This window comes from Bos indicus, chromosome 19 (assembly GCF_029378745.1).
Source record: "Bos indicus isolate NIAB-ARS_2022 breed Sahiwal x Tharparkar chromosome 19, NIAB-ARS_B.indTharparkar_mat_pri_1.0, whole genome shotgun sequence".
NCBI lineage: Eukaryota > Metazoa > Chordata > Mammalia > Artiodactyla > Bovidae > Bos > Bos indicus.
Genome location: NC_091778.1, coordinates 49543525 through 49561027, shown reverse-complemented (window position 1 = coordinate 49561027; position 17503 = coordinate 49543525). Strand labels below are relative to the sequence as shown.

Below are 17503 nucleotides of genomic sequence, written 5' to 3'. Positions count from 1 at the left end.
CCACTTAACTGTTTTTAAATGTTCATTTGGTTGGGTTACATTCACAATGTTTCACGATGGATCTCAAAACTTTTTTATCTCACAAAACTGAAAGTCTATACCCATTAAACAAACAACTCACCATTTCCCCCTGCCCCCAGGCCCTGGCAACCACTGTTCTGCTTTCTGTTTCTATGAATCTATAGTCTTCTTCTTTTGTGAATTGCAAGATACATTACTGTAAATTTTTAGACTGGCTTGTAATATACAGTATTATGTAACCTTCTGGTGTTCTACACAGTGGTTTGGTATTTGCCTACATTATGCAGTTATCACAATAAGTCTAGTATCCACCTGCTTCCATGCAAAGTTATTCCGGTGTTACTGACCATATTCCTCATGCTGTGTTACATCCCTGTGGCTTCCTCTGTAATTGGTGCTTTGCTCCTCTTAATCCCATTCATCTGTTTTGGACCCTCCTCGGCCCCTTCGCCTGCAGCAGCCACCCCTTTATTCTCTACATGTAGGAGCCTGGCTTTGGTTTTGTCTGTTTTGTTTTTCAGATTCTGCATATGTGTGAGATCACATGGTATTTGTCTTTCTCTGTCTGTGTCATTGCACTTGGCATAACACCCTCTACGTCTGTCCGTGTTGTCGAAAACGGCAAGATTTCATTCTTTATGGCTGAATAATATCCTGTTGTGTATTATACCAAACCCATCTTTACTCATGCATCTATGGATGAACATTCAGGAGGCTTTCACATGTTGGCTACTGGAAATGATGCCACAGTGGACAGTGGTGCACATGCATGTCGTCGAATTAGTGCTTTTGTTTTCTTCAGGAGGATACCCAGAAGTGAAATGGCTGGATCATACGGCAGTTCTATTTCTAATTTTTGAGGCACCTCTACACATTTCTCCACAGCAGTTGCACCAATTTACAATCCCACCAGGAGGACACGAGGGCTCCCTTTCTCCACACCCTTGCCAATGTTTTTATTTGTTGTCTTTGATGATAACCATTCTGACAGTGGTGGGTGATGTCTCATTGTGGCTTTGATGTGCCTTTCCCTCCTGATGAATGATGCTGAGCATCTTTTCATATTTGCTTATTATTCATGATACAGAGATGTTGTATTAAAATTTCTTGCTATGATGATGGTTTTATCTCTTTGTTGTTCCTTCAAGCTAAGTGCTTACAACTTTACAACAATTATAATTTCTGTATGAATTGACCGTTTAATCTAGGTACTCATTGTATCCCTGATAAATATTTTTTGTCTTAAAATTCCTTCTTCTTTGATATGAATAAACCTTTCCCGGCTTTTCTTTTGGTTAGCTTTTGCCTGGTATATCTTTTTTCATTCTTCGACTGTCAACCATTCGACACTCTTACTCATTAGATGTGTCTCATAAACAATGTAGACCTGGGTTTTGTGTTTAAATATCTTTTAAAGTGTAATCCGAGGAACGTCCCTGGTGGTCCAGTGGCTAAGACTTCCAGCTCCAGTGCATGGGGCCTGGGTTCCATCGCTGGTCAGGGAACTGGATCCCGCATGCCAGAACTAAGACTTGGTGCAGCCAAGTAAATACATGTATATTTTTAAAATGTAATCTGACATGAGAATTTAGAAAGCACTGAGACCATGACTTCCTCTAAAGCTGCTAAAAACTGAGTTTAAAAACCTGCAGTTTCTTTATTTTTGCCTATGCCACCTGCATATGTAATGCCCATATGGACTGTTAGTTCCCCAGACCAGGGATCAAACACTTGGAAGCAGAGTCTTAACAACTGGACCACCAGGGAAGTCATAAAGGCCTGCATTTGCAACAACCATCCATGGCTGACAAGCATCCTGACCCAGAAGGCTGCCTTCCAAGGCAGTGTGTTTGAGCTATTTTTCTGTCGTTGTTCCGTCTCTAAGTCATGTCGACTCTTTCAACCCCATGGACTGTAGCCCACCAGCTCCTCTGTCCTCCACTCTCTCCATTTTTTTTTTTTAGTAGACTTCTTTTTAGAAGAGCAGTTTTAGGCTTAGAGCAAAACTTAGGGGAAATAGAGACTTGCCACATACCTCTTGTCCCCACACATGCACAGCCTCTCCTGTTACCAACATCCCCCACCAGAGTGGTCCATTTCTCATGACTGATGAGCCTGCATTGACACGTCATTATCACCCAAAGATCATAGTTGACATTACGGTTCAGTCTTGGTGTGTACATTCTGTGGGTTTGGGCAAGTGTGTGCTGACTCATAGGCACCATTGTAGTAGCAAACAGAGCAGCTTTTCCGTCCTAAAGTCCTCTCTGCTCTTTCAGTCCATGTCTCCCTCCCTTTAATTCCTGGCACCCACCAATTCTCCAACCAACCACTCCTCATTCCTAAATTCTCACTGCCGTTCCATCACCTAATATTGTTTGATTTAGGCAAGTTATTAATTCACCTGAGCCCTGAACTTCCTCGAATGCACAATCAACATTGGTAGATTTGGTGTGATAATGAGATGATGTATAAAACCATAACTTAGTCCCTAACAGAGAATAGGCATCAGTTAAATGCTAGTTTCCTTTTCCTTCCTCCTTGAATTGGTAACGTGAAGTCACATTTAGCTAAGAAAAGAGACAAGAAAGTGCCTGGGGACTGTGTGCATCACCAGAAATGTAAAAGGGGAGGGGCAGAGGACAGGGGAGAATGTCCAGCTACGGCCTCCCAAACCCTCTTTCGAACTTGGAACGTCGGTCCCTTGTTGACACCAAAAAAGTGTCCTGTGGGATTCAGGGCTCCCCAGATTTGGGGCCCCGTGTGCACACACATCACACACACATGAGCCCCGGGTGCCCGCCCCAATCCTGAGGGCAGAGTGCCAGGAGGACTAGGAATGTCCTGCTTATCAGCTGACTCCTGGCTTCCTCTGCCCAGCTTCTTGCAGACTTGTAGCCCTGGGAGATGGCCTTCCATGTGGCCTCCCCAAGATCACAGATAATGAGAGGAAATATGGTCATCAGCTTACAGAGGCTGGGGGTTCAGGACTGCAGCTGTAAGTCCTCCCCAGCCGCCTGCCTGACCGGAGCCCTTCACCTCTCTGCAGGCAGTCCTCAGCTGTTCCCTGTGAGCCTGCAGAGGCCACCCGAGATGTCCCCTTTTGGTGGCTGGGGAACGCTCACAGCCTTTCTCGCCCTGCTCTGCTGCCAAGGTGAGCCTGGGGGTCCAGACTGGGTGTGTTCCCGCCAGAGGTTAGGTGTGGAGAAGGGGGTCCTGGTCCCGAAGTCTTTGAGGCTTTAGCACAGCGGCTGCCCACCATGGGTGTGGGATGCTATGCAAGCCTGGTTTCCCCATGACCCCATGACCCCGAGGCAGCAGATGGGGGACTTGGCCTTCACACTTCGGGCTGAACAGGCTCCATAACTTCAGGGTGTGTGGATGTGGCAGGTCGTGGAGACTGATGGGAGACCAAGGAGGCTGGGGCTCAAGGGAAAGTGAGGGCACGTCCCAGCGGGTCTTCAGAGGTGGCCCAGTGGACAGCAGAGGTCAGTGGAGGGCATCGTCTTCTGCTGACCATCAACGTGCAAACGAAGCCCCTTCTGGGTGGTCCAGGGGACGGGGAAGGAGAATGCCTCCAGGTGTGAGCACTCTGTTTTGGAAAACCTGTCAGGTGCCTTCATGACGACCATGCAGGAAAGGGATTACTAGCCCATTTGACAGATGGAGAAACTGAGGCTCAGAAAAGGAAAGCACTTTGCCCAAGGCCACAGAGCTGGCAAACTCGGGATTCAAAGGCAGCTCTCTCTCCCTAGAGAACCTTTCTCTTTCCCCAGCTGAGGGCTAGGTGGGGGCGTGAGGGTGTGGCGGGAACACAGGACAGAGCACAGGCCCAGCTGGCCGAGATCAGTTATGATTCTTGGCCTTCTTCCTCACTGGGCTCCAGCCATCCTGGTGTCTTCTCCACCAGGGTCTTGGCTCTGCTGGTTTTCTGCCCTCTGCAGACACTGGCAACCAAACTCCCCCCATTTCCTTCCTCCTTTCCTCAAACGTCTCTGTTTCCATGAAACCTGTCCTGAGCATAGTATTTAACGTAGCAGCCCCACCCCACTCCCTATTTCCCCTCTTGGGTGCTACCCACCAACTGGCAGGCTGGCTAGTTCGCTTGTTGGTTACTCTGTGTCCTTCACGGCAGTGCGAGCTCCACAAGGGCAAGCTTTGAATTTCTTCGGTCTCTGATGGCTCCCTAGAGCCTAGAACGGTGCCTGCCACACAGCTGGTATTGTACAAGGATTTGCAGAAGAGAGGAAAGGAGTGAGGGGGAAGCTGAACTCATGGACATGGGGCCTGAGAGGACATGATCCACCTCCAGTTCAGGGAGGCTTTAGCAGAAAGGGGTCAATTGGGCTGGGGGGCGAGTTCGAATATACTCTGCATGGGGATAGAAGATGTGCATGAGGAAGACTCACCTGGAGGGGACAAGCTGGAAGAGCAGTCAGGGGCAGGGAGACAGCTAGGGCACCTCCCCGTTGGCCTAGACCAGAGGCAGTAATGTGTGATCAAGAGGGAGGAGCAGAAGGGACCCGTTGATGAGACTGCTAATCATGGGCAGCCCCACCGGGCAGGGCAGCGGGGGTGTCCGCTGAGCAGTGTTTTCTGTCCTTCCAGGGTCTGGTGAGAAGGCGTTCGAGGGGCCAGAGCACCTGATGGTGGGGTCTGGAGAGTTTCAGGTGATTAATTGCACTGCCAGTTGCACGGACCCCAAGAGCCTTGTTCTAGAGACACACCTAAACAAGACACTCCTGGAGAGCCAGGCTCAGTGGAAGCTGTTCAAGGTCTACAACATCTCCAAGGATGAGCACCTCGTGTGCAGTTCCATCTGTGCCGGCAAGCAGGAGACGAAAGTTTTCAACATCACCGTGTTCTGTGAGTGTCGCCCACGGGGCCCTGCTCCCCGAGGCCGGAGCCTGTGTCTGCAAACCCACAACGAGTTGCTCTGTCACTGCTCCTGGGCACTCTCCTATGGCCCGCACCTCCCTGGGCTCCTGGGTCCAGGCCACAGGCTCAGAATCTGCTCACACCCTCCCCTGGCCTCCTAGATCCCTGCCAGCAATCAGGATTTTGAGTTTGCTCAGGAGTGAACAATCCAAGTAAGTTTTAAACAAATCTAAAAATCCATTTCCAGAGTCTCCTCCCAGTAGGGGAGCACCCCCAATCACCAGAGTACCCCACATCCCATGACAAGAAACAGGGACCCCATCAGGAGGGCTGGCACACTCTCCAGTAACCTATTCACCTTCTGGAGAGAAGGTCATGGTCTATTCTTCCCCTGAGGGCTCTTTCCAAATGTGTGACCATCACACACACACACACCTGGCCACCGGCCACAGAGACCATGGAGAGACCGGGGTTTTCCCGGAAGCTCGGACCCAGGGTATCACTCAGAACTGTCATCAGTGGACAAATGAGTATAAAGATGTCCTAAATCTACCACATTATCCTGGGGCAATGGAGGCTAGGTATTCTAGTTCAAAAATGAACCCAGGGAGGTGTCCTGGTGGTCCAGTGGCTAAGACTATGCATTCCCAATTCAGTGGACCCGGTTTTGATCCCTGGTTGGAGAAGGCAATGGCACTCCACTCCAGTACTCTTGCCTGGAAAATCCCATGGATGGAGGAGGCTGGTAGGCTCCAGTCTATGGGGTCACTAAGAGTCGGGCGGGCAACTTCACTTTCAGTTTTCACTTTCATGCATTGGAGAAGGAAATGGCAACCCACTCCAGTATTCTTGCCTGGAGAATCCCAGGGACGGCGGAGCCTGGTGGGCTGCTGTCTGTGGAGTCGCACAGAGTCAGTCACAGCTGAATTGACTTAGCAGCAGCAGCAGCTGCAGGGAACTAGATCCCATATACCACACCTAAGACCTGGAACAACAAAAGAAAGAAATCTTTTTTTTTTTTTTTCTTTTTTTTAAAGGAAACTCAGGGAACCATGGAGTTTAATAGCTAAGGGATAGAGATATTTTTAAACCTGATCCTGAAAACCAAGGCAGCTCTGACTCTTGCCCCCGCCCCTAAAGACTCTCACAATTCATGGCCCCATTCCAGTGAGTACTCCCTTCTAAGTCTCTCTCAACAAAACCATCCAACTGTTTCATTTTTGAAATTTCTATTGAATTTATGGAGAAGAAAGAGACACAGCCAAAACTTTTATCTTTCTAGTTGACTGAACTGATTCGGAACCTTTTCTTTGGAGACACCAGGGTACCTCCTTTCTTGTCCGTTGCAGAAGTCATCAGGTCCCTGAAACTACCACCCAGGACATCGTTCACCCTGAACTGCTTCCTCCGTCCAGCCCCAGCCCACTTCCTGAGAACACCGTGGTCACAGGGGATGGTCTGGGCTGGGTAGGGCCTGCCCGAGCTGCACCCCCATCCTGAGCAGACCTCCCTTCCGCTTTCCTGCAGACCCTCCAAAGCAAGTGCTGCTGACGCTGTCGCACACCTCAGTGGCCGTAGGGACACTGTTCACCATCGAGTGCATGGTCCCCGCCGTGGCACCCCTCGAAGGCCTCACTGTCACCCTGCTCCGTGGTACTGAGATCTTGTACAATCAGACCTTTGTGGGGACAGCACGTTTCCCCCAAGATGCCGTGGTCACCCACCACACCACAGCTCACAGGGAAGACGGCCTCCATAACTTCTGGTGCGAGGCCCAGATGGACCTGCGCTCTCGTGGCGGTGGCCTTGTCCACAGAGTCTCAGATCCCCAGAGGCTTGAAGTCAAAGGTGAGGGGGAGCCCACAGATCAGGAGGGGGGACATTTGCTTTCAGCCCTTCAGGGGAAGAAAACGCCTTCGCCCCACTCTCTGCCAGCTCAGGGGAGGCACTCGGGGAAACGGCACTTGATCCCTGGGGTTACCTGGAGCTCCTGGCGAGTTCCTAGCTTGGACCCTGACTAGTTGCTTGGTCATGAGTGAGTTGGGTGACCTTAACCAAGTGAAGCTCGTCTCTCTGGCCTTGACCCCTCCCTGCAATGATAAATTTGACCTGTCTGACCCCTAAGGTCCCCTGGAGTCCCACTTCTGTGACCCTAGATGGCCAGGATCCTCTTTGTCTTCAGAGAGTTTGGCCAAAGCTCCCTCATCTCTGCCCAGGGCGGGGCTTGGCATGGACCACGCCACAGCGCAGACAATGAGGTCTGGCAGTGCATGGCAAGGGGACCATCTGAGTCCATCTGCCCTCAGGGTCTCACAGAGGCCGGCTGGTGGCCCAGACCCTGTCCTCCTTCCCTCCAGTGATAACACCATTTGCCACTCATCCCTGCAATGCAGAGTGACAGCAGGCTGCCCAGGGGTGGGTGGGTGGGTGACGGGTAGACAGCTGCCCCTCTGGAGCCTGGCACCTGGGACCGGAGGACTTCTGTGACCTCTACCCCTTCTCTCCCCAGAGCCCGAGCCCAGCAACCAGATGGTGATCATGGTGACCGTGATAGTGCTGCTGCTCTTGTTTGTGACATTCGTCCCCCTGTGCTTGTACAAATAATGGCAGAGAACTAACACGTGAGTGCAAGCCACTTAGAAGAGGCTGAGACGGAGCCACCAGGCACAGCCTATGTGAGCAGCATGGCCACTTTCATGGCGGCCACTGGAACTCAGTGTGGCTCCTTAGGGTGCGGTCCAGGCCTGGCTGAGGGACCATGTGAAGCAGCCTGAATACAAACACTTGGACTTAACCCCATGCCTTCGTGTCTCCCCCTGGGATTGGCCAGGAAGGGGAGCCACCAGGCCTGGCTGAACTTCTGTCTCCAAATGTCTCCTCAGCCTCCCTCCGCCCTCTCCTTCAGAGGTCTTCCTGAGCCCCAGCAAACCCAGGCCCTGGTGTGCCCCCAGGCCGGCCCGCCTGAGCACTAGGCACCCAGCCTCATGGGACCCTGAGTGACTTCCTCCTAAGGGAGGGTGGGGAGACCCTCCCTGGCACAGAGGGGCAGAGAGACACTCCGTTCCTACGTGGCCCTCCAGGACACGGCTCTGACTTCTCTCTTCTGCCAACAGAGCCAGCATCCAGGGGTGAGTGTGGGGGCCCCAGTGGCTTGGCTCCGGGATCCTCCCGCCAGGCCGCCCCCACCACTCTACAGATGATTTCAGAGCAGGGCAGAAGTATTGTGACATAAAGCACCAAAGTTTATTATTCCCAACAATAATAAATGACATTTGCAGCTTTCTCTTCTATCCTGCGACCAACTTTTCGTAGCTAAGCCTAACGTGGATATGAAGTCTAATATTTAACACATGGCTAGATTTGGTCTGTTTGTATTTTTCTTATTTTGCATTTGTAATCATGAGTGACACTAGCTTCTAATTTTTCTATTTCATCCTATTCTTGTCTCATTTTGCTATTAAGGTTCCACTGGCCTCTTAGAGCGTGTTCCTGCTATTTTCATTCTCAGAAAGAGTTTTTGTAAGATTAGAATTATTCCTACTTGAACTTCTGTAATGCTATCTAGACTTGATATTTTCTTTGTGGGGAGATTTCAAATTATAGACGTAATTTCTATAATAGTTGGACAACTGTTCAGGCTTTTTATTTCTTCTTCAATCAAGTTAGGTACTTTTTGGGTGTCCACAAAGAGTTGGACACGACCGAGCAACTCAACTGAACTGACTTTTTCCTAGACTTGGTCTACGTGGTTTCATATTTCTTGGCATAAATGATTTATAAGTTTTTAATTTTTGTACGTTTTAAATTTTTAAGTTTATTGAAGATTTACTGCTGCTGCTGCTGCTGCTGCTAAGTCGCTTTAGTAGTGTCTGACTCTGTGCGACCCCACAGAGGGCAGCCGACCAGGCTCCCCCGCCCCAGATTTGCAATGTTGTGTAAATTAATTTTCAATTGTGGTAAAATACACCCAACACAAAATGCACCACTTAACTGTTTTTAAATGTACATTTGGTTGGGTTACATTCACATTGTTTCACGATGGATCTCAAAACTTTTTTTTTTTAGTATTTTTTTATTTTATTATTATTTTTTTAAATTTTATTTTATTTTTAAACTTTACATAATTGTATTAGTTTTGCAAATATCAAAATGAATCCGCCACAGGTATACATGTGTTCCCCATCCTGAACCCTCCTCCCTCCTCCCTCCCCATACCATCCCTCGGGGTCGTCCCAGTGCACTAGCCCTCAAAACTTTTTTATCTCACAAAACTGAAAGTGTATACCATTAAACAAACAACTCACCATTTCCCCCTGCCCCCAGGCCCTGGCAACCACTGTTCTGCTTTCTGTTTCTATGAATCTATAGTCTTCTTCTTTTGTGATTGCAAGATACATTACTTCATATTTTTAGACTGGTTCATAATATACAGTATTATGTAACCTTCAGGTGTTCTACACAGGGCTTTGGTATTTGCATACATTATGCAGTTATCACCACAGCAAGTCTAGTGTCCACCTGCTTCCATACAAAGTTATTCCGGTGTTACTGACCATATTCCTCATGCTGTGTTACATCCCTGTGGCTTCCTCTGTAATTGGTGCTTTGCTCCTCTTAATCCCATTCATCTGTTTTGGACCCTGCTCGGCCCCTTGCCTCCAGCAACCACCCATTTGTTCTCTATATGTAGGAGCCTGGCTTTGGTTTTGTTTGTTTTGTTTGTCAGATTCTGCATATGTGTGAGATCACATGGTGTTTGTCTTTCTCTGTCTGAGTCATTGCACTTGGCATAATACCCTCTACGTCTGTCCGTGTTGTCGAAAATGGCAAGATTTCATTCTTTATGGCTGAATAATATTCCATTGTGTATTATACCAAACCCATCTTTACTCATGCATCTATGGATGAACATTCAGGAGGCTTTCACACGTTGGCTACTGGAAATGATGCCACAGTGAACAGTGGTGCACATGCATGTCGTCGAATTAGTGCTTCTGTTTTCTTCAGGAGGATACCCAGAAGTGAAATTGCTGGATCATACAGAAGTTCTATTTCTAATTTTTGAGGCACCTCTACACGTTTCTCCACAGCATTCGCACCAATTTACAATCCCACCAGGAGGACACGAGGGCTCCCTTTCTCCACACCCTTGCCAATGTTTTTATTTGTTGTCTTTGATGATAACCATTCTGACAGTGGTGGGTGATGTCTCACTGTGGCTTTGATGTGCCTTTCCCTCCTGATGAATGATGCTGAGCATCTTTTCATGTTTGCTTATTATTCATGATAAAGAGATGTTGTATTAAAATTTCTTGCTATGATGATGGTTTTATCTCTTTGTTGTTCCTTCAAGCTAAGTGCTTACAAGTTTACAACAATTATAATTTCTGTATGAATTGACCGTTTAATCTAGGTACTCATTGTATCCCTGATAAATATTTTTTGTCTTAAAATTCCTTCTTCTTTGATATGAATAGACCTTTCCCGGCTTTTCTTTTGGTTAGCTTTTGCCTGGTATATCTTTTTTCATTCTTTGACTGTCAAGCATTCGACACTCTTACTCATTAGATGTGTCTCATAAACAATGTAGAACTGGGTTTTGTGTTTAAATATCTTTTAAAGTGTAATCTGAGGAACGTCCCTGGTGGTCCAGTGGCTCAGACTTCCAGCTCCAGTGCATGGGGCCTGGGTTCCATCCCTGGTCAGGGAACTGGATCCCGCATGCCAGAACTAAGACTTGGTGCAGCCAAGTAAATACATGTATATTTTTAAAATGTAATCTGACATGAGAATTTAGAAAGCACTGAGACCATGACTTCCTCTAAAGCTGCTAAAAACTGAGTTTAAAAACCTGCAGTTTCTTTAGTTTTGGCCATGCCACGTGCATATGTAATGCCCATATGGAATGTTGGTTCCCCAGACCAGGGATCAAACACTTGGAAGCAGAGTCTTAACGACTGGACCCCCAGGGAAGTCATAAAAGCCTGCATTTCAACAACCATCCATGGCTGACAAGCATCCTGACCCAGAAGGCTGCCTTCCAAGGCAGTGTGTTTGAGCTATTTTTCTGTCGTTGTTCCGTCTCCAAGTTGTGTCAACTCTGTCAACCCCATGGACTGTAGCACAGCAGCTCCTCTGTCCTCCACTCTCTCCGTTTTTTTTAGTAGACTTCTTTTTAGAAGAGCAGTTTTAGGCTTAGAGCAAAACTTAGGGGAAGTAGAGACTTGCCACATACCTCCTGTCCCCACACATGCAGAGCCTCTCCTGTTACCAACATCCCCCACCAGAGTGGTCCATTTCTCATGAGTGATGAGCCTGCATTGACACGTCATTATCACCCAAAGATCATAGTTGACATTACGGTTCAGTCTTGGTGTGTACATTCTGTGGGTTTGGGCAAGTGTGTGCTGACACATATGCACCATTGTAGTAGCAAACAGAGCTGCTTCTCCGTCCTAAAGTCCTCTCTGCTCTTTCAGTCCATGTCTCCCTCCCTTTAATTCCTGGCAACCACCAATTCTCCAACCAAACACTCCTCATTCTTAAATTCTCACCGCAGTTCCATCACCTAATATCGTTTGATTTAGGCAAGTTATTAATTCACCTGAGCCCTGAACTTCCTCGAATGCACAATCAACATTGGTAGATTTGGTGTGATAATGAGACGATGTATAAAACCATAACTTTGTCCCTAACAGAGAATAGGCATCAATTAAATGCTAGTTTCCTTTTCCTTCCTCCTTGAATTGGTAACGTGAAGTCACATTTAGCTAAGAAAAGAGACAAGGAAGTGCCTGGGGACTGTGTGCATCACCAGAAATGTAAAAGGGGAGGGGCAGAGGACAGGAGAGAATGTCCAGCTACGGCCTCCCAAACCCTCTTTCGAACGTGGAACGTCGGTCCCTTTTGACACCAAAAAAGTGTCCTGTGGGATTCGGGGCTCCCCAGATTTGGGGCCCCGTGTGCACACACATCACACACACATGAGCCCCGGGTGCCCGCCCCACTCCTGAGGGCAGAGTACCAGAAGGACTAGGAATGTCCTGCTTATCAGCTGACTCCTGGCTTCCTCTGCCCAGCTTCTTGCAGACTTGTGGCCCTGGGAGATGGCCTTCCATGTGGCCTCCCCAGGATCACAGATAATGAGAGGAAATATGGTCATCAGCTTACAGAGGCTGGGGGTTCAGGACTGCAACTGTAAGTCCTCCCCGGCCGCCTGCCTGACCGGAGCCCTTCATCTCTCTGCAGGCAGTCCTCAGCTATTCCCGGTGAGCCTGCAGAGGCCACCCGAGATGTCCTCTTTTGGTGGCCGGGGATCGCTCACAGCCTTTCTGGCCCTGCTCTGCTGCCAAGGTGAGCCTGGGGGTCCAGACTGGGTGTGTTCCCGCCAGAGGTTAGGTGTGGAGAAGGGGGTCCTGGTCCCGAAGTCTCTGAGGCTTTAGCACAGCGGCTGCCCACCATGGGTGTGGGATGCTATGCAAGCCTGGTTTCCCCATGACCCCATGACCCCGAGGCAGCAGATGGGGGACCTGGCCTTCACACCTGGGGCTGAACAGGCTCCATAACTTCAGGGTGTGTGGATGTGGCAGGTCGTGGAGACTGATGGGAGACCAAGGAGGCTGGGGCTCAAGGGAAAGTGAGGGCACGTCCCAGCGGGTCTTCAGAGGTGGCCCAGTGGACAGCAGAGGTCAGTGGAGGGCATCGTCTTCTGCTGACCATCAACGTGCAAACGAAGCCCCTTCTGGGTGGTCCAGGGGACGGGGAAGGAGAATGCCTCCAGGTGTGAGCACTCTGTTTTGGAAAACCTGTCAGGTGCCTTCATGACGACCATGCAGGAAAGGGATTACTAGCCCATTTGACAGATGGAGAAACTGAGGCTCAGAAAAGGAAAGCACTTTGCCCAAGGCCACAGAGCTGGCAAACTCGGGATTCAAAGGCAGCTCTCTCTCTCTCCCTAGAGAACCTTTCTCTTTCCCCAGCTGAGGGCTAGGTGGGGGCGTGAGGGTGTGGCGGGAACACAGGACAGAGCACAGGCCCAGCTGGCCGAGATCAGTTATGATTCTTGGCCTTCTTCCTCGCTGGGCTCCAGCCATCCTGGTGTCTTCTCCACCAGGGTCTTGGCGCTGCTAGTTTTCTGCCCTCTGCAGACACTGGCAACCAAGCTCCCCCCATTTCCTTCCTCCTTTCCTCAAACGTCTGTTTCCATGAAACCTGTCCTGAGCACAGTATTTAACGTAGCAGCCCCACCCCACTCCCTATTTCCCCTCTTGGGTGCTACCCACCAACTGGCAGGCTGGCTAGTTCGCTTGTTGGTTACTCTGTGTCCTTCACGGCAGTGCGAGCTCCACAAGGGCAAGCTTTGAAGAGCCTAGAACGGTGCCTGCCACACAGCTGGTATTATACAAGGATTTGCAGAAGAGAGGAAAGGAGTGAGGGGGAAGCTGAACTCATGGACATGGGGCCTGAGAGGACATGATCCACCTCCAGTTCAGGGAGGCTTTAGCAGAAAGGGGTCAATTGGGCTGGGGGGCGAGTTCGAATATACTCTGCATGGGGATAGAAGATGTGCATGAGGAAGACTCACCTGGAGGGGACAAGCTGGAAGAGCAGTCAGGGGCAGGGAGACAGCTAGGGCACCTCCCCGTTGGCCTAGACCAGAGGCAGTAATGTGTGATCAAGAGGGAGGAGCAGAAGGGACCCGTTGATGAGACTGCTAATCGTGGGCAGCCCCACCGGGCAGGGCAGCGGGGGTGTCCGCTGAGCAGTGTTTTCTGTCCTTCCAGGGTCTGGTGGGAAGGCGTTCGAGGGGCCAGAGCACCTGATGGTGGGGTCTGGAGAGTTTCAGGTGATTAATTGCACTGCCAGTTGCACGGACCCCAAGAGCCTTGTTCTAGAGACACACCTAAACAAGACACTCCTGGAGAGCCAGGCTCAGTGGAAGCTGTTCCAGGTCTACAACATCTCCAAGGATGAGCACCTCGTGTGCAGTTCCATCTGTGCCGGCAAGCAGGAGACGAAAGTTTTCAACATCACCGTGTTCTGTGAGTGTCGCCCACGGGGCCCTGCTCCCCGAGGCCGGAGCCTGTGTCTGCAAACCCACAACGAGCTGCTCTGTCACTGCTCCTGGGCACTCTCCTATGGCCTGCACTTCCCTGGGCTCCTGGGTCCAGGCCACAGGCTCAGAATCTGCTCACACCCTCCCCTGGCCTCCTAGATCCCTGCCAGCAATCAGGATTTTGAGTTTGCTCAGAAGTGAACTGTTGGGGGCCAGAGTGAGGTACTCCGCCCATGGCAAAGGTCATGAGGAAGGAGGCTCGACATACGCAAAGGCGGGATCGAGCCTCAGGAGTCCCCCTGGAAATCCTCGAGCGTCTACCCCCATACCCAGAGCCTGCCTACTTTACTACTTTGTGCTCACCTACATCTCTGACTTTACGGGGGGCTGTCCCCCACCACCTCTTTTGGAGAAGGAGTTAACCTAGAGCTCCAGTTAATAATAATTCCTGGGCGTGATAAGAGTGTTTTAACCTACAAACTCCTCTGAAGGTTCTCTAGCCTGCCTGACAGGCTTGTCCGGCCACATGTGATTGCTCACAGCCTCCCAACCGTGAGAGGCACAAGATGCTTTAAACCTTCTAAAAACAGGTTCTTTAGAGAAGTTAGAAAACTATAAGTATAGTGGGCTAATTAGAAATTGTGTTGATGAAGGGTTTTTCATTTCTTGAGCCAATGTTTGTTGCTAAGTCTCCATATCCCCTGCCCTTACACACATTAATGAATATATAGAATTAACCTTTGATATTGATCACGTTAGACCTTAGGCTAAGTAAATTCTTTCCTTAACTAAAACCCACTACACCCTCACCCTGTAGGAATGTAACTTTATTCTGTTTTGAGAATAATCAGCCCTCGAGAAATAAGTGTCCTGATTGACTGACCGCTGTCACAAGGAGAGGGTCGTAAATTGTCAGCAGGCCCCCCTGGCCAGAAGATGATGTAACACCCCTAAGACCTCTGTATACATTTGTATGAAGCACCTGACTTTGATAAAAGTCAGGACTGCTGACCCCGAGTGACTTTTGCATAACATCTCAGTGTATAAAAGTAGACCATGGAAAATAAAGAATTGGGATCAGTTTCTCGAAATACTGGTCTCCCCATGTCGCTCTCTCTCTCACTCTGGTTGAGTCTCCATCTGGGGCGCGGAACCCACCATGCTTACTAATTATGCCTGGGCTTCTAAGATCCGACTGGGGAGGCCTCAGTGTCTCCTCTCCTTCGGGAGAACGGAAGGACGCCTGCGGCCTACGTAAGTGGTGCAAACTTCTTGTCTTGAAGTTTTATTGGTCTCCCGTGTAAACCAAGCTACTCAGCCTCTTTTCTCCACTGAATTTTCCTACTGAGCTATCCTCATCCTATTACTCTTTATATCTTTGATAAAATATTTAAATAAATAGGTCGCCGACGCCGTCCCCGCTTCGAATACCCTGGATCAGCCGGGGCAGGACCCCGGCAGGTGGTGCCCGTTTTAAACAAATCTAAAAATCCATTTCCAGAGTCTCCTCCCAGTAAGGGAGCACCCCCAATCACCAGAGTACCCCACATCCCATGACAAGAAACAGGGACCCCATCAGGAGGGCTGGCACACTCTCCAGTAACCTATTCACCTTCTGGAGAGAAGGTCATGGTCTATTCTTCCCCTGAGGGCCCTTTCCAAATGTGTGACCATCACACACACACACCTGGCCACCGGCCACAGAGACCATGGAGAGACCAGGGTTTTCCCGGAAGCTCGGACCCGGGGTATCACTCAGGACTGTCATCAGTGGACAAATGAGGAGAAAGATGTCCTAAATCTACCACATTATCCTGGGGCAATGGAGGCTAGGTATTCTAGTTCAAAAATGAACCCAGGGAGGTGTCCTGGTGGTCCAGTGGCTAAGACTATGCATTCCCAATTCAGTGGACTCGGTTTTGATCCCTGGTTGGAGAAGGCAATGGCACTCCACTCCAGTACTCTTGCCTGGAAAATCCCATGGATGGAGGAGGCTGGTAGGCTCCAGTCTATGGGGTCACTAAGAGTCGTGCGGGCGACTTCACTTTCAGTTTTCACTTTCATGCATTGGAGAAGGAAATGGCAACCCACTCCAGTATTCTTGCCTGGAGAATCCTAGGGACGGCGGAGCCTGGTGGGCTGCTGTCTGTGGAGTCGCACAGAGTCAGTCACAGCTGAATTGACTTAGCAGCAGCAGCAGCTGCAGGGAACTAGATCCCATATACCACACCTAAGACCTGGAACAACAAAAGAAAGAAATCTTTTTTTTTTCTTTTTTTTAAAGGAAACTCAGGGAACCATGGAGTTTAATAGCTAAGGGATAGAGATATTTTTAAACCTGATCCTGAAAACCAAGGCAGCTCTGACTCTTGCCCCCGCCCCTAAAGACTCTCACAATTCATGGCCCCATTCCAGTGAGTACTCCCTTCTAAGTCTCTCTCAACAAAACCATCCAACTGTTTCATTTTTGAAATTTCTATTGAATTTATGGAGAAGAAAGAGACACAGCCAAAACTTTTATCTCTCTAGTTGACTGAACTGATTCGGAACCTTTTCTTTGGAGACACCAGGGCACCTCCTTTCTTGTCCGTTGCAGAAGTCATCAGGTCCCTGAAACTACCACCCAGGACATCGTTCACCCTGAACTGCTTCCTCCGTCCAGCCCCAGCCCACTTCCTGAGAACACCGTGGTCACAGGGGATGGTCTGGGCTGGGTGGGGCCTGCCCGAGCTGCACCCCCATCCTGAGCAGACCTCCCTTCCGCTTTCCTGCAGACCCTCCAAAGCAAGTGCTGCTGACGCTGTCGCACACCTCAGTGGCCGTAGGGACACTGTTCACCATCGAGTGCAGGGTCCCCGCCGTGGCACCCCTCGAAGGCCTCACTGTCACCCTGCTCCGTGGTACTGAGATCTTGTACAATCAGACCTTTGTGGGGACAGCACCCTTCCCCCAAGATGCCGTGGTCACCCACAACACCACAGCTCACAGGGAAGACGGCCTCCATAACTTCTCGTGCGAGGCCTGGATGGACCTGCGCTCTCGTGGCGGTGGCCTTGTCCACAGAGTCTCAGATCCCCAGAGGCTTGAAGTCAAAGGTGAGGGGGAGCCCACGGATCAGGAGGGGGGACATTCGCTTTCAGCCCTTCAGGGGAAGAAAAGGCCTTCGCCCCACTCTCTGCCAGCTCAGGGGAGGCACTCGGGGAAACGGCACTTGATCCCTGGGGTTACCCGGAGCTCCTGGCGAGTTCCTAGCTTGGACCCTGACTAGTTGCTTGGTCATGAGTGAGCTGGGTGACCTTAACCAAGTCAAGCTCGTCTCTCTGGCCTTGACCCCTCTCTGCAGTGATAAATTTGACCTGACTGACTCCTAAGGTCCCCTCGAGTTCTGCTCCTGTGACCCTAGATGTCAGGATCCTCTTTGTCTTCAGAGAGTTTGGCCGAAGCTCCCTCATCTCTGCCCAGGGAGGGGCTTGGCATGGACCACACCACAGCGCAGACCATGAGGTCTGGCAGCACATGGCAAGGGGACCATCTGAGTCCATCTGCCCT

General features: G+C 50.0%; 1 protein-coding gene across 4 annotated transcripts in view; it reads left to right on the top strand.

The window, feature by feature from the left end:
- The window catches only part of LOC109573936 (intercellular adhesion molecule 2), a 26824-nt gene extending 9321 nt beyond the window's left edge, over nt 1–17503 (top strand). The window contains exons 5-9 of one of the 4 annotated variants that reach the window (XM_070773775.1): nt 3071–3175; nt 4630–4887; nt 6427–6747; nt 7409–7520; nt 12148–12253. In XM_070773775.1, coding sequence (XP_070629876.1) covers nt 3071–3175; nt 4630–4887; nt 6427–6747; nt 7409–7503 — 779 coding nt within the window. In that variant the 3' untranslated portion in view covers nt 7504–7520; nt 12148–12253. Of the gene's footprint in view, nt 1–3070; nt 3176–4629; nt 4888–6426; nt 6748–7408; nt 10221–12147; nt 12254–13682; nt 13941–16728 lie in introns of those variants that run through there. The other 3 variants (XM_070773774.1, XM_070773776.1, XM_070773773.1) reach the window with 3 other exon arrangements.